General features: G+C 37.6%; 1 protein-coding gene across 5 annotated transcripts in view; it reads left to right on the top strand.

Moving 5' to 3' along the window:
- The window catches only part of LOC107041345, a 71,956-nt gene extending 57,815 nt beyond the window's left edge, over window positions 1-14,141 (top strand). For 3 of the 5 annotated variants that reach the window (XM_015261857.1, XM_015261855.1, XM_015261853.1), the window contains exons 10-15: window positions 2,463-3,367; window positions 4,588-5,479; window positions 6,809-6,944; window positions 7,048-7,173; window positions 9,242-9,604; window positions 9,903-14,141. In XM_015261857.1, coding sequence (XP_015117343.1) covers window positions 2,463-3,367; window positions 4,588-5,479; window positions 6,809-6,944; window positions 7,048-7,173; window positions 9,242-9,604; window positions 9,903-9,943 — 2,463 coding nt within the window. In that variant the 3' untranslated portion in view covers window positions 9,944-14,141. Of the gene's footprint in view, window positions 1-2,462; window positions 3,368-4,587; window positions 5,480-6,808; window positions 6,945-7,047; window positions 7,174-9,241; window positions 9,769-9,902 lie in introns of those variants that run through there. The other 2 variants (XM_015261856.1, XM_015261854.1) reach the window with 2 other exon arrangements.
- The last annotated feature ends 3,376 nt before the right edge of the window (window positions 14,142-17,517 follow it).

Here is a 17,517-nt window from a genome sequence, read left to right as displayed (position 1 = left end):
GGGGGGGGGGGGGGGGCATTGTCACAACCGCTCAGTTCTTATAGTTCGACCTCTCCTATTATTTCACTTGTAAAATGACCTCTGGGCTTGCAATTAAGGATATCCAATCTTCAGCGTCATTCAAATTACGTTCGGCATAGAATTATTATTTTTTTTAATATTCGTTTTTTGTAAATGAATAATTGACGTTGTTTAAACTGAATGAATTTGTTACGATTCTGAAGAAATGATTGTCCATGGTGGACAGGTAATTGTTTATGAATTATTTACTGAAAATGCTCGCAATTTTCAAAAATTGCAGTTTTTTAATTATTTTATCAATCTTTCTCCGAAAGTCAACTATCTAATTTTTTTCCAGATTTTAAAAAATTCTCCAACTGTCCAATATTGATATTCAAATTCAGAAGTTTAGATAATAAAATCATTGTAAAATGCTTTTATAACGTAAATTTTCGCTTCATAAATTAAATTCGCATTTTAATTTGAATGAATTTGAACGAATTAACTTATCCAAGTGTCTTTTACAGTTTGGCACAGACCACCCTATAGATTTAACCATTTTCAATCATCAAATTTGTCAACTAAATTGCGTGACAAAAAATTGTAAAAAAATTATGAATATTCAGTGTCATTTAAATGACATTTGCTCATCATTATCTTTTTTTTAAAAAGTCTGGACATTTGAATATCATATTGATATTCAAATTCAGAAGTTTAAATAATAAAATCATTGTAAAATGCTTTTATAACGTAAATTTTCGCTTCATAAATTAAATTCGCATTTTAATTTGAATGAATTTGAACGAATTAACTTATCCAAGTGTCTTTTACAGTTTGGCACAGACCACCCTATAGATTTAACCATTTTCAATCATCAAATTTGTCAACAAATCTGTCATTAACAAATTTGTCAAGCATCCTTAATGCCCCAAGAATCCAAAAAATCCGAGTTTACCAAAAGAGATGCCACAAAAACCGAGATATGGCCCCGGCCATTTCCCAGATCGTTCAAAGATCGTCAATTTCCCCAGACTTACCTCGACACAAACACCCTCGACATGGAGCGCTCAAAAGACCGCCACTTAATCCTTCAGAAGTTTAAATAATAAAATCATTGTAAAATCCATTTAAAACGTAAATTTTCGCTTCATAAATTAAATTCGCATTTTAATTTGAATGAATTTGAACGAATTAACTTATCCAAGTGTCTTTTACAGTTTGGCACAGACCACCCTATAGATTTAACCATTTTCAATCATCAAATTTGTCAACTAAATTGCGTGACAAAAAATTGTAAAAAAATTATGAATATTCAGTGTCATTTAAATGACATTTGCTCATCATTATCTTTTTTTTAAAAAGTCTGGACATTTGAATATCATATTGATATTCAAATTCAGAAGTTTAAATAATAAAATCATTGTAAAATGCTTTTATAACGTAAATTTTCGCTTCATAAATTAAATTCGCATTTTAATTTGAATGAATTTGAACGAATTAACTTATCCAAGTGTCTTTTACAGTTTGGCACAGACCACCCTATAGATTTAACCATTTTCAATCATCAAATTTGTCAGCAAATCTGTCATTAACAAATTTGTCAAGCATCCTTAATGCCCCAAGAATCCAAAAAATCCGAGTTTACCAAAAGAGATGCCACAAAAACCGAGATATGGCCCCGGCCATTTCCCAAATCGTTCAAAGATCGTCAATTTCCCCAAATTTACCTCGACACAAACACCCTCGACATAGAGCGCTCAAAAGACCGCCACTTAATCCTTCAGAAGTTTGAATAATAAAATCATTGTAAAATGCATTTAAAACGTAAATTTTCGCTTCATAAATTAAATTCACATTTTAATTTGAATGAATTTGAACGAATTAACTTATCCAAGTGTCTTTTACAGTTTGGCACAGACCACCCTATAGATTTAACCATTTTCAATCATCAAATTTGTCAACAAATCTGTCATTAACAAATTTGTCAAGCATCCTTAATGCCCCAAGAATCCAAAAAATCCGAGTTTACCAAAAGAGATGCCACAAAAACCGAGATATGGCCCCGGCCATTTCTCAGATCGTTCAAAGATCGTCAATTTCCCCAGACTTACCTCGACACAAACACCCTCGATATGGAGCAGAAGATTAAATAATAAAATCATTGTAAAATGCTTTTATAACGTAAATTTTCGCTTCATAAATTAAATTCGCATTTTAATTTGAATGAATTTGAACGAATTAACTTATCCAAGTGTCTTTTACAGTTTGGCACAGACCACCCTATAGATTTAACCATTTTCAATCATCAAATTTGTCAACAAATCTGTCATTAACAAATTTGTCAAGCATCCTTAATGCCCCAAGAATCCAAAAAATCCGAGTTTACCAAAAGAGATGCCACAAAAACCGAGATATGGCCCCCGCCATTTCCCAGATCGTTCAAAGATCGTCAATTTCCCCAGACTTACCTCGACACAAACACCCTCGACATGGAGCGCTCAGAGGACCGCCACTTCATCCTCCAGATATCCCTGAAATGCGCGGACATATCGAACCCCTGCCGCCCCTGGGACATCTCCCGCAAGTGGGCGTACAAAGTGTGCGAAGAGTTCTTCAGACAGGGTGACTACGAGCGCCAGTTGAACCTGCCGGTGACTCCCCTCTGTGATCGTTCCTCAATCAGTATCCCTAAGATACAGGTAGGCTTCTTCGAGTTCGTAGTGACACCGCTGTACGAAGAGTGGAATCGCTTTCTGGGTGACGGTTTGAGCATAACGCTGATGAGCCACCTGCGGGCGAACAGGAAGCGTTGGGAGGCTCTGATCGCCCAGGAGACGGCGGAGGAGACGAAGACGGAGATGTCGGACCTGGAGGAGGTCCACAGCACCCCCAGCTCCGAGGAGGAGATTCCGCATGAAGACACTGGAAGCGTTGAAGTTCTCAATATCGAGCTGCCAGCGGAGAATGCAGTGACGAGAATGGCCAGGCGTCACTCGGTACCGATGCACACGAACACTCTGGCCCCACCCCCCAGGGTCATTCGACGGGACAGCGTTCCCTGCGCCCACGACAGCTCCAAGCTACCCCTTGTCAAGCTGGACGACCAGAGTCTTCATCCCTTGAGCTCGTTCTCCCTGATGTCCTCGAAGTCGTCTCTCCTGGAGATCACCACCAACAACAGCACAGGTGAGCGGCCAGTCTCCGCGGAGAACCTACTCCCGGAGACGAGCATCGCCAGCATCACGAGCAACATCGAGGCCTCGAGACTCTGCACTATTCTCCAGCCCGAAGCGCAGAAGTCCGCGCAGAGCAAACAGCTGACCAGACAGCAGACCTTCCCGCCTCTGCAGCCTTACGTCAGGATCAGGTACGTGTTGGGGGGTTATTAACTGATGGTTATTAACTCATGAAAATTTCACCGCACTGAGCGAAATGGCCATCATTGAACAGTTTTGGGGAGAAAACGAGAGACGGAATTTCGGGTCATAACAATGACAAAAATAATTTTGAACGGTCATTTTACCTCTGTATAGAGCCAGTCGATTTCGTTCATCATGTTATCGTTTTTGAATTTTCTAACTAAATTGCATGAGAAAAATTTGAAAAAAATCATAGTCAGGATTATCTAAATTAAATTTCGCAAAATATTGATATTGTTTCAAAAATTTCTTTCTTATAAATAAATAATGTTGTAGAGAGGGTTTCGACCGAATTTTAAAAATTATTCTTCAGTAATTGGCCTCTGCGGTCATTAGCCGATTCGAATTGGCGAAATTATTAATGTCCAAATGATAATTTCGTCAATTTGAATGGGCTAATGACCGCAGAGGCCAATTACTAAAGAATAATAAATAACTAATAGAACTTGTTTGTAACTCAGAGTCATACGATCTTACGGGGGACTTGAGTCCTTGTTGACTCGGGTTTAGTAACCCTCACAAGAGTTCTTGACATATTTATTGTTATTCGTCGCTCAAATAACGTCTATTACTGTTTTTTCGATAATAGTTTTTGAGAATCATTTTTTTGACTCTAAATGACACCCACGATGGTGCTACACACTCTGACATTAGTCTGAAATGTACAGACATTTTTCTATTTGACTGCTTTTGGTTATCAAATAAACAAGCCCTGAAGAGGACCCGCAGAATGGGTCGAAACGTTGGCTTATTTATGGTCAAAAACGTCTAGTTTTTCTCCCATCTCCTGTGACCGCAAGGCCGATTAATTTTTACTTAATTAATAGTTATTCATAATTTTATTCAAGTATCCAAAAAAAAATCACGAATAAAACGAAAAAAAATGACCGAGCATAAGAATGATGACTTCTCAGCATAAATAACACCGGAAAAATGACCATTTCGACGTTATTCATAATTTTATTCAAATATCAAAAAAAAAATCACGAATAAAACGAAAAATAATGACCGAGCATAAGAATGATGCCTCGTCAGCATAAATAACAATGGGAAAAATGACTGACGATGGACAAGTTGACCGGTCAGTTGTCATTCGCATCAGGAGTGAAAACGCTAAATTTCCGACTTTTGACGCATGTGAAAAACGCCTGTGACTTTGCATCCCCAGGTACATGTCGACAACCGCGGAGATGTCCAAGTGTCTGACGGAGACGCTGATGGAGACGGAGTCGCCGGCGTCGTCGACCTCCACGAGTCCCTCCAGGGACAGATCGAGTGCGAGCCACCGTGAGAGGAAGATCAGTTCGCGATCTTACACGGTGGATCACAGCAGGCGACGGGAGTCAGCCTTTGCCGACTTCAATCGGTTGAACGTCGAGTCGGCGATGACTGGTGACCAACGGCGAAGGCACTCTGTCCAGGGGATGAAGGGTGACGAAGTCGGCAAGCATCATCGGCACAAGAGGCCGTCGTCGGCCCAAGAGGCCGATCCAGCGCAGATCTACGCGAATTTGACTGGGGGGTCCAGGGCGAGACAGAAGTCGAGTGGAAGTGACTCCAGGCCGGTGTCCAGGTCTGACTCCGAGAGACAGTGGAGCCTCGAGGAGTCGGCTGGCGAGGACCAGGGCTCTGGGGACCGATGCATGCCTCTCATGGGGGGCCCCTTGGAGAAGATGAAGGAGAGTGAGATGAGGAGGTTCTCCACGCCGGTTACAGAGGTCAAGGTCTCCGGGGAGGGCGGGGGCAGGAGGTTCACCACTATTCCGGTCACCTCGGATCTGCCGACGCACAAGGTCTTCTTCATTGGGAGTCCGCCGGAGTCGCCGCCGAGGCTCAAGAGTGTCTCCTCGAGTAGTGACAGTGGGAGTGAGCCCAGGAGGAGCATTGGCGAGACTTCCTGCGAGGGGAGTGTTTTTGTGGGGGGCAAACGGGACTCCGAGGGCGGCAGGCACAAGGGCGGGAAGATGATGAAGATGAGTGACGATGGGAGGATGAAGGAGAATGTCGATCCCAGGGGCAGTGACGAGGGCAAATGCCCGGCTACCAGGCGCACGTCGCAGGTGAGTCACAGAATTTATCATTTGGCTGTTCATGATCTGAAGAATGACAGATTTCTCATCGAGGAGAAATCGCCATCGCTCAGAAATGGGTTAGTTGGTGGGAAACAGTGGAATAACTTTTTGGGAATGGTAATAGCTGAAGAGAGAAGTTGCTGGAAGTTTTGGATTAGATTTTTCCGCTGTTTTCACGTTTTCGAGAATAATCGAGTGTCTGGCGGACGTAGCGTAGGACACAGGGACGAAAATAGGGCTATGGATGCTCTGAACAGATCAGCTGTTGAATTGTTCCTCCGCCATCTTGTTGTCCTTCGTTAAATCAAAATGGCCGAAGCTTGGTCTTAGCGCTGGATTGACTAGTTCATCAGCGGTTAAGCAATTTTAATAGTTTAATGAAGATGTATGACTTGTTGAATCTTTTATTACACTCGTGTGATTCTTTAGTTTTTGGAGAAATATGGGTGTGAAAAAGTGTCAAATAGAGGGTATTCTGTGCAAATAATTCATTAGGAAAGATGCATTTTAATGCATTTTTCGTGGGAAGTCACATCCATATCGATGTCATAGATTTGTTTCACAAAAAAATAAACTTTTGTCTGAGATATTTCTACGATTTTCACGTTTAAAAAAATGCACAATTATCTGCATCCTACATAGCATAAGGTTATAGCAGTTCCGAACAGATCAGCTGTTCAACAATACCACCGCCATCTTGTTGCCGTTCATTAAATCAAAATGGCCGAAGCTTGGTCTTAGCGCTGGATTGACTAGCTCATCAGCGGTTAAGCAATTTTAATAGTTTAATGAAGATGTATGACTTGTTGAATCTTTTATTACAGTCGTGTGATTCTTTAGTTTTTGGAGAAATATGGGTATGCAAAAGTGTCAAATAGAGGGTATTCTGTGCAAATAATTCATTAGGAAAGATGCATTTTAATGCATTTTTCGTGGGAAGTCACATCCAGATCGATGTCATAGATTTGTTTCACAAAAAAATAAACTTTTGTCTGAGATATTTCTACGATTTTCACGTTTAAAAAAATGCACAATTATCTGCATCCTACATAGCATAAGGTTATAGCAGTTCCGAACAGATCAGCTGTTCAACAATACCACCGCCATCTTGTTGCCGTTCATTAAATCAAAATGGCCGAACGTTGGTCCTAGCTCTAGATTAATTAGTTCATCATTGATTAATATGAAAAATAGTTTTTATTACCTAATAAAAACTATTAGGTAATAAAGTTTACCTTCATTAAACTTGAAATTAGTTCAGCATTGATTAATATGAAAAATAGTTTTTATTACCTAATCATCGAATGACGATTGTAGGGATGGGCGAGGAGAAGGGGTTCAGCACCAGTGGGGCTGATGTCTAGACTCGATGACGTGTCAATTACAATGACCACGAGGATCGACACTAATGCACGGAGGGGATCAGTACCCGCTGACATCACCGACCACCAAAGTATGCATCTCTTTCAGTGCAACCTCTCATTTCTTAATTAAATTAAGAAATGGGGGGTAATAGATGAGACAGTATTGATTTTATTTTTTTAAATTCATTGTAGCACTCAAATCGGGGGGGTCATTTAGATCGGCACTGGGGCTGAAAAAAGAGAATTTACCGGTGATCAGACGATCGAGTCTTCCACACGAGGCTGCCCTCGGCAGTATATTAGGTTTTCAAATGACTGGTAATTTTTTTTATTAAAAATATAATTCGGTGCTGGGAATTTTTGATCATAAAATCCAATAAAATCGTATGCTGTTCTGCTTAGTCTCCATGTCAATTCAGCAAATTCTAAAAAAAAAAAAATTGAGCAGTTTTTTAGGTTTTCAAATGACTGGTAATTTTTTAAAATTAAAATTATAATTCGGTGCTGGGAATTTTTCAGTATTAAATCTAATAAAAACGCACGCTGCTTTGCTTTATTCCCACGTCAATTCAGAAATCTCTCTTTAAAAAAAGGGAATTTATGAGGGATCAGAAGCAGTATATTATTAGGTTTTCATATGACTGATAATTTTTTTGTTGAAAATATCATTCGCTACTGGGAATTTACAATCATAAAATCCAATAAAATCGCACGCTGTTCTGCTCAGTCTCCATATCAATTAAGAAAATTCTAAAAAAAAAAATTGAGCAGTATATTACGTTTTCAAATGGCGTGTAATTTTTTTTATTAAAAATATCATTCGGTGCTGGGAATTTTTGATCATAAAATCCAATAAAATCGCATGCTGTTCTGCTCAGTCTCCATGTCAATTCAGCAAATTCTCAAAAAAAAAAATTGAGCAGTTTTTTAGGTTTTCAAATGACTGGTCATTTTTTTTTATTAAAATTATAATTCGGTGCTGGGAATTTTTCATCATAAAATCCAATAAAATCGCATGCTGTTCTGCTCAGTCTCCATATCAATTAAGAAAATTCTCAAAAAAAAAATTGAGCAGTATATTACGTTTTCAAATGGCGTGTAATTTTTTTTATTAAAAATATTCGGTGCTGGGAATTTTTGATCATAAAATCCAATAAAATCGCATGCTGTTCTGCTCAGTCTCCATGTCAATTCAGCAAATTCTCAAAAAAAAAAATTGAGCAGTTTTTTAGGTTTTCAAATGACTGGTCATTTTTTTTTATTAAAATTATAATTCGGTGCTGGGAATTTTTCATCATAAAATCCAATAAAATCGCATGCTGTTCTGCTCAGTCTCCATATCAATTAAGAAAATTCTCAAAAAAAAATTGAGCAGTTTTTTAGGTTTTCAAATGACTGGCATTTTTTAAAATTAAAATTATAATTCGGTGCTGGGAATTTTTCAGTATTAAATCTAATAAAAACGCACGCTTTTCTGCTTAGTCTCCATGTCAATTCAGCAAATTCTCAAAAAAAAAATTGAGCAGTTTTTTAGGTTTTCAAATGACTGGCATTTTTTAAAATTAAAATTATAATTCGGTGCTGGGAATTTTTCATCATAAAATCCAATAAAATCGCATGCTGTTCTCAGTCTCAGTCTCCATATCAATTAAGAAAATTCTCAAAAAAAAAATTGAGCAGTTTTTTAGGTTTTCAAATGACTGGTCATTTTTTAAAATTAAAATTATAATTCGGTGCTGGGAATTTTTCATCATAAAATCCAATAAAATCGCATGCTGTTCTGCTCAGTCTCCATATCAATTAAGAAAATTCTCAAAAAAAAAATTGAGCAGTATATTACGTTTTCAAATGGCGTGTAATTTTTTGATTAAAAATATCATTCGGTGCTGGGAATTTTTGATCATAAAATCCAATAAAATCGCATGCTGTTCTGCTCAGTCTCCATGTCAATTCAGCAAATTCTCAAAAAAAAAATTGAGCAGTATATTACGTTTTCAAATGGCGTGAATTTTTTTTATTAAAAATATCATTCGGTGCTGGGAATTTTTCATCATAAAATCCAATAAAATCGCATGCTGTTCTGCTTAGTCTCCATGTCAATTCAGCAAATTCTCAAAAAAAAAATTGAGCAGTATATTAGGTTTTCAAATGACTGGTCATTTTTTAAAATTAAAATTATAATTCGGTGCTGGGAATTTTTCATCATAAAATCCAATAAAACCGCACTCTGTTTTCCTCCGTCCCCATGTCAATTCCGAAATCCTCAAAGAAATGATAAAATCATTGAACTCAACTGCACTCACGAAATCCCGTCGTGTGAGGCCTCGCAGTTGATGCGAATTCCCCCGATGAAATTTAATTTCTCCTCGTCTTCCTCCTCACGCAGATGACAGAGAGAACTTTCCCGTAAACAACAACAACAACAACAACAATCACGGCAGCAACAACAACGCCCCAACAACTGGTATGCCGTCACCTCGACGAGGCTCAGTACCAGCTGACATATCAGAATTGCGTCGTGATTTATTCGGTCGGAATAGTGTTAATGGAAAGACTCGTAATCGTAAAAAAACACTGAAGAGACGCAGCAGCGGGGGTCCAGAGATGTTCGCTGGTAATACGGATGACAATGAGAATGGAAAATGGAGTGGCTGGAAGAGGGAACTGTCCAAGAGGGACTCAATACCAGAGCCAAGTGTCAAACGACGTGGCTCACTACCCGTTGAGATGGTTTCCATATCACATGCTGGTCGGTACAATTTTAGATAGGACTGAATTATTTTTTACGTGTGAAATGCAAAACTCTTTCTTTTTCGCATCCCCCGGGGGTCTTCCAAAATTCATCCAATCGAAGCATGAGATATTCTCATCTGACTGACAGTGGAATAAATTGAGAGTAATTTTTTTATTTTATTTCCGATGTCGATGACAAGTTAATTTCGTTGAAATTGGATTCAATGTTTTTCTCCCCCCCTTTTTCCTGCTCAATGTACCCCTTGATGAGGATTTGCAATGGTGAGACGAAAAGGATTCTGTATTAATGGCAGGCATTGGTGGAACGAGAAGATCGAGTCTGTGGAGACTCTAGCAGCAAATGAAAACACCTGGGACATCTTCGAGTATCATCAGCAACGAGTGATGGCGACACATTTCTGTTGATTTTATTTTCGTTCTTTTTGTCTGGATGAAGAGAGAGAAAGAGAGAGAGAGAGATGAAGGACATGGAGATGATCTTCCACCAGTTTCATTGGTGCAGAGAGTGTAATCCTAGCGGTGAGAGGGAGGGGATACGCGAGAGATGTTTGTCAGCGTGACCTTGAGCCGTCTAACAGTAAAAAAGAAGCATAAAATACGTCTCAATTGTCTTCCTGATAACAGGAAGGATGTGCATGCGCCAAAATTAATTTGTGCCATAAATAAATGACCGATAATATCTCAAAATCAATGCGGCTCAAGTGAAATTAAGTGAAAAAATTCAAATGATTTCGGATGTACAGTTGATTTGCATTATATATACAACACAGGGTTCATAATTGACGATTTTATTAATTAAAAAAAACGATGCCTAGGTACGGAGAATGAGAAAAGACTGGTAGAGAAACATTGCGGCTGTAGAAGCTAGATGTTAACGAGCGTAGATTGAAATAAAAATGAATTTACAAGAAAAAAAATAATAATTGAAATGACATTTGCTCATATCTGAAAACACGTTAATGGGACAAACAATAGGTGGAATTGAACAATGGAGTGGGGAATTACACTGAGGAAAGAGTATTTTAAAAGTGAGAAAACAAATTTCTCATCGACAATTTTTTTCCCGTCAATCTACACTCCACTCCTCAGAGATCACAGTTGAATGAAAAATTTGGTAATCTCAACTGCTGAAGGTAGACATTCAAGCCTTGTGTAGACCAAGAAAATAACTGGAACAATAACCGAAAGAAAAATGTTGAAGGCAACTCAATGAAGTCATTAGCAATCCCGTCACATCATCCATAATCTCATACTCATCGTTGTTGTTACGCAATAATTAAGGGAATAATCCAGTGATTTGGTGACCTGTCAATCCCAACAACTGTTGATTGATCGTAAACTGGACAAGAACAAATAATTAACACATAAAGAATGTTCAAGTAGTTAGTCATTGAACGTTAGTCTGTAATATGAACCTAGAGAAAGCATAGAATATAAATTAAAATCGCGCGATGTATTCATGTAATCGTAATTATTTATAACTGGTTAAATGAACAGGATTATTATGAGCAATATGAAAAAAAAAACTGATGAATCAAAAGTTGAAGAAAGGATTGAGTAATGATTAATCGTAAATACGCTCATTAATGGACTATTGAATTAAGATCGTTTACCTCGTGTGCTCTCATCCCCCCCACAAATGTATCTGATTATGAATCCTCACAGACTACTTAAGAGACCACGATATTACGTATTGGCTCGATTTTCAAGCTAGCATAAACAATCATGACGGGAGGGAACACCTTTGCGTCATCCTTCAAGTAGATTTGTCTCTATTGAATCGTAATATTTCTCGAGATTGATGTTACGCTGTCATAAATGCTGAAGGGAGAACTTCATTAGTCATCTCAAGGGATCGAAGTAATAGTTTATCGGTGGCTAATACTAATTAAGGAACAAAGGATCATCTTGTAGGGGTTAAAAATATTACAGATGTAGCAAACGGATAATCTGTGTCGAAATAGAATAGAACTAATCATCTTCACTCGGATTTCAATTCCATTTCCGCATGAGAAAAGACGAGAGTTTTGCTCGAGTTGATGATTAAGAGGCCTTGGGAGTAAATAAACTACTGAAATGCGGAGAAATCTTGGGGGCTTGAGGTCTCAGGCAAAGGGAGGTGGAAAAATCTGAAGGATGGCTTGAATAATTTGTTCATTCTGTAGGAATTGGATGCAGTGAGTTGAAGCTGATGTGGAGGGGATAAATAATTTTAAGGAAGGTTCAAAAATGCGAGGTGGGGGACCGATGTGAGCCTCGCCATCTTGGGATACCGCCCCCTGATGAAAATGGCTTTACACATGGCGGCGCCCCACCTCCCATTTTTAAACATTTCTCGAAGCTACTTATCATTTTTAGATCACACGCAACTCGTTTCATCCAGTTCCTACAAAATGAACAAATTTTTTAAGCCATTTTTCAGATTTTTCCATTCCCTTTTTGCTGAGAATTCATGGCACAAAGTTTTGCCAGCATTTTAGTGGTTTTCTTGAATGATTTTTCCATATGGAAAGGTTAAAAAATCAGGAACGGAGTTCGGAAAAAAAACAACTAAAGGCTGCTTTCACTCAATTTCTTCGTCCCAACGAAATTTGAATTGTCACAGGTTACATTCACTTTTCAATTTTTCATGAAAATCTATGATGAAAAATCTGAAGGATGGCTTGAATAATTTGTTCATTCTGTAGGAATTGGATGCAGTGAGTTGAAGCTGATTTGGAGGGGATAAATAATTTTAAGGAAGGTTCAAAAATGCGAGGTGGGTGACATGTGAGCGTCGCCATCTTGGGATACCGCCCCCTGATGAAAATGGCGCTACACATGGCGGCGCCCCACCTCGCATTTTTAAACATTTCTCAAAGCTACTTATCATTTTCAGATCACACGCAACTCGTTTCATCCAGTTCCTACAAAATGAACAAATTTTTTAAGCCATTTTTCAGATTTTTCCATCCCCTTTTTGCTGAGAATTCATGGCACAAAGTTTTGCCAGCATTTTAGTGGTTTTCTTAATGCCGAGGCCTCTTGAGACATTTCCCAAATTAAACTTGAATGATTTTTCCATATGGAAAGATTAAAAAATCAGGAACGGAGTTCGAAAAGGAAAAAACCAGAACTAAAGGCGGGTTTCACTCGATTTCCTCGTCCCAACCAAATTAGAATTGTCACAGGTTACATTCACACATGGCCTCAACGTTCTTGACATGTCACTCAACAACTTCGACTTTAGCAAAACCGAAACGGAACTGCATAGCAGTTGGCAGATGTTCAGGGATATGAATTTTCCATGCGGATTTACCATAGCATCGTGTTTTATCAGAAAGTACTAGATGTACGTCCTTCCTCGCTCAGCGGCAGGTCATCATCATCTCCCATATGTGTACATAATCATCGAGCAATGATATACAACAGGTTGGGTCGAACATAATGAGACCATTGACATTCTCCGATTGACCTGTCGCGAGAGTCTCACTAGATTAATTAAAACTTTAATGAAAAGACCACACTGTGCACCAATTTCTCTAAGGAAATATGTGAAACAAATGACTTATAGAAGGGACCTACTCTACCTTTTATCGCACTTTAAAAGAATAATCTTTTCCAATAAAAAAAAATGCACAATCGAGAAATTGTCTTGTCCTCCTCCGAGAAATGACGGATTTTAATCAAATGAAACTCAAGTTGCGCCTGAAATTTTTCATTTACTTTAACAACAGTCAAATAAATCATTCATTCATTTCAAATGAATCTTCTGTTGGAATCAAATGAACGTTTTTTTATATTAAAAAAATATATTTATTTGAATGCAGCTGAAACGACAGAAAAATTCAATTGAGAGGACTTTTGAGGGCGCAAGAGTCAACAATCATGTGACCAAACTTTCTTCAAGTGCAAACGAGTTTTCTCACGACTTGAAAATACTTATAGTCCCCCAGACTCGCCTAAATCGAATTTTCCGCGGGCAAATCCTTCGCTAGTTTCAGCTCCATTTGGATTACGTCAGTGTTCCGTCAAATCTGATGACAAAAACGGAATAAATATTCTTGAATGTATCACTTGCATCAGCAAAAAGTAATCACCCTCGATGAAAATCGAGCCTCATTATATCCGTTACCTCAGAATGTTCAGTATCGATTCATTCCAGCTCTTTGTCTTCCCCCAGCGAAAACTCCTCACGTCTTTTATTGTCGCAATTTCATTTTCACGATTTTCCTAGCTCTAGCTTTATTCCCTTTGATTCAAATAAACCATTTCTCGGGGGAGGGGGGGGGCACTCGAATTGTCCAGACCTCTTGAAGACTTTAAATGAAAAAACCATCGTTGTCGAGCTGTTTCCTATTACGTGAATATTAAAAATAAAATGAAACCGAGGTAAGCCATCTGATGACGGTGAAAAATTAATTATCATTGTATGTGTGTGTGTGTTACACCCTTCCCCCCAAGAAACCCGAAATAGTTGAAGTTTTAATTCAGTAGCGAAGTGGTAAAACGGTACAAGTCAATTTTGACTGTTGACCAGTTTTCAGCGAATATCTCGGAATCTAAGGGAGATAGCAAAATTATTGTTGTAACCTTTTCTGTAGAGCCGATTGAGTGCTATAACAAATGTAATTACGAAAATTTCGCTATCTCCCTTAGATTCGGAAATATTCCTCAAAAACTCAACTGGGAGATTGACTTGAACCGTTTTACCACTTCACTACTGAATTGTAGGGAACTTGCGTGAATAGCTCAATTCTTTCGAATTCCCCGGTGCAGACATTCCTCATAACATGCACTGATAGAAAAAATGATTTTTACTGAAACCAATAAATTGAACCAATTGCAAGTAAATGAGATCTTACGGTGAATATCAATTATTTCTTCTTGAGATACATTTACTTGAACAAAATAAAACAGTCCGTGGCGTCAAGTACACGTATTCACCACAAAAATAGAAGTTTTATTATTCTTTACTCCAATATAATCTCCAGTCGAGAATTTTCTACTTTCATGAATTGATGAAAAATTCGTACCTAGGAGATGATTTTTGATCTCCCAGTCGAGTTTTTGGGGAATATTTCCGAATCTAAGGGAGATAGCGAAATTTTTGTTATAACTTTTTTGGAGAAAGCATTGAGTACTGCAAAAAAGGTTCAAACAAAAATTTTGCTATCTGCCTTAGATTCCGAGATATTCATTGAAAACTGGCCGATAGTCAAGATTGACGTGAACCGTTTTACCGCTTCGCTACTGAATGTTGTTTTCTCGAATGAAGCCGATGTTTAAATTGAGCTTTCCATGAATTTCCGTAATCTGTGATTCAGATATTGTAAACCAATGCGATTTTTTTCAGTCAAGAAATATAAACTTCCAACTCAACATCTCACTCCAATCCCAAAGCGTTTGAAACCTCCAACTTTCAACAATCAACTATTAATTAATGAGCGATATTCCGAACGTTTGTGAATGAGAAATGAATTATTCCGGTCCCAAACTTGAGATTAGAAAATTGAAAAAAATTCATGCAAGTTCCCTATTGAATGCAGCAGAGCGTGAAAGTATAATTCAACAATATTAAAACGAAAACAACTCAATGTAGGATTTGTGCTTGGTTATTGGGACGCTCAAAGCAAAAATAATTCATGGTAATTCTGAGAGTTGCCGTTAATGATTAATTATTCCCCCCCCCCCTTCCCTGATCCTCACAGCGTTAATTAATCGGTGTGATGAAGTAAAATAATGTTGACATTGTGTAATGTTATGCCCAACTGGCTCTCTATACACTGTACAAATGCGTCGCAGACTCGAAACATTAACCTTGGCTGGTCCATAGGTAAATTACTGTCATAAAATGATGGAGTGGAAAAATTGAAAATTCGGACGCAACGGCTCTAGGGATTAACGAGAGGTAATGAAGGAGTTTTTGCTATTTTTTAAAATTATTTTCTGGGGTTTCTTGAGAGAGAATCAATCGGATGGAAATGTTGCTTCGCAGGGGCGTGAGGACTGATTATTTTGCCCATGGGACGAACAATTGAAACAAATCGATAAAGACATTTCATTTTAATTACCATAATTGCGTTATTTGAGTTCATAATGATGATAATTTTCATCGGTTCATGTCACCGTGATCTTTAGTATTGGAAATGTCAATTAAAACATGAGATTAAAAATGATTAAATTACGAACAATGTGAAGACGTGTAACTGAGTCAAACGATTAGGGAAATAATAAAATTTAAAATCATTGTGTATTTTCTATAATGTTGATCTAGGTAGCGTCTGCGTTAGGTGCAATGATTGAAAAAACAATGTGTTCTTATCATTCATAATTAATTGTAATGTAATTAACAAAAAAATAAACCAAAATAAAAGTGACGAAAGTGCGAAGTAATGAAAACAAAAACGAAAATTCACGTTACGTATTAACAATGGCCTATTGTATTCGGAAAACTAGTGAAAAATTGTGAACAAACGTACAAGTTATGGAGTAGAGCCCGAGATTGTATTTTTAAATTTTTAATTTATTAAGCGTCTTATTTATTTCGTCTATTTGAGAGTGAATTTAATCACTACGATATTATGTTTAATACGTGAGGATAAACATGTAAACCCGTTGTCTTTTATTAAAGGAAAATGAGAAAAAAACTAATACTTTATGCCATTTCCTGGGGTCATGGGATTCGTTTGGGGAGACGATTTTATTTTTTTCTGGACTTTTTTTCCTCAGAACTGTGTTTTATTTCTATTTGTTTAGATTAACCTATGCCTCATAAGTCCCTTTCGCTCTTATTTTTTTGGTATTTTTTTTTTCATATTCTCCAAGTCTAGAATTTTTGACATGGAAGGAATGAATAATTGAAATTTTTTTATGGGTAATTTCATGGAATTTCAGCACAAGTTGTTCTAGCTAAGGTTTTTTGTGTTGGATTCTCATTCCATTTTGATAAAATGGAATGAAACAAGCTTTCATTCAATCCTCAGTCTTGATAAGGTCCGCACGCAGAAGAAATAAAGTTCAATTTTTTTATTATTTTACCCAGACTCGTAAAATTGAGCTTTTCATCTTGGAAATCTAGGGGAAATATTTATTCCGTTCATAAATTTTTTTTTCATTGTAGGGATTGACGCAAATTAAATTACTTTTTAAATTTAATTTGTGTCAATTATTTTTTAACTTTAATTTGTGTCAATTATTTTTTAAATTCAATTTGTGTCAATTATTTTTTAAATTTAATTTGTGGCAATTTAATTCAGTAGCGAACTGGTAAACGGTTCATCTCCCAGTTCAGTTTTTGAGGAATATTCCCGAATCTAAGGGAGATAGCGAAATTTCCGTAATTACATTTGTTGTAGCTACCAATTAGCTCTGCAAAAAAGTTTATAACAAAAATTTTGCTATCTCCATTAAATTCCTAGATATTCGCTGAAAACTGGCCGATAGTCAAAATTGACTGAAACCGTTTTACCACTTCGCTACTGAATTAAAATTAAAAATCGAAGTTTTAGAAAATCTGAGAATTTTGTCAAATTTTCATGAAAACCGAAGAATTTTCCGTAAATTCGGAGCATTTTTTCCAAGTTTCTAGAAAGCCGAAGAATTTTTTTGAATTTACCAGAAAACCGGAGAATGTCTCGATTTTTTTTCGACAAATCTAGAATTTCGTCAGCTCGCGAAATTAAATGCGTGTCCACGTCAAAACGATGTCAAAAAATTTTTCCGAAAATCTCCCAACTCCCAGGATGAAAAGCCCTGCTGATCCAAAAACCCAGCACTGCGCACGTGGCCATGACTGGCCTCCAAAAAAAAGATCGCCCCAACCAAATTTTCCCGCCTCTCCCCAGTGCCGCCACTGCCCCCCTCCACCCGCCGCACGCACCTCCCGCGTTTTCCGCCATATTGCGTCATATTGCGCACCACCGTGTT

Source organism: Diachasma alloeum, unplaced genomic scaffold, assembly GCF_001412515.2.
Source record: "Diachasma alloeum isolate Michigan unplaced genomic scaffold, Dall2.0 Dall_scaffold_00362, whole genome shotgun sequence".
Classification (NCBI taxonomy): domain Eukaryota; kingdom Metazoa; phylum Arthropoda; class Insecta; order Hymenoptera; family Braconidae; genus Diachasma; species Diachasma alloeum.
The sequence above is the reverse complement of the archived record's forward strand: the minus strand, read 5'-3'. Positions and strand labels throughout refer to the sequence as shown.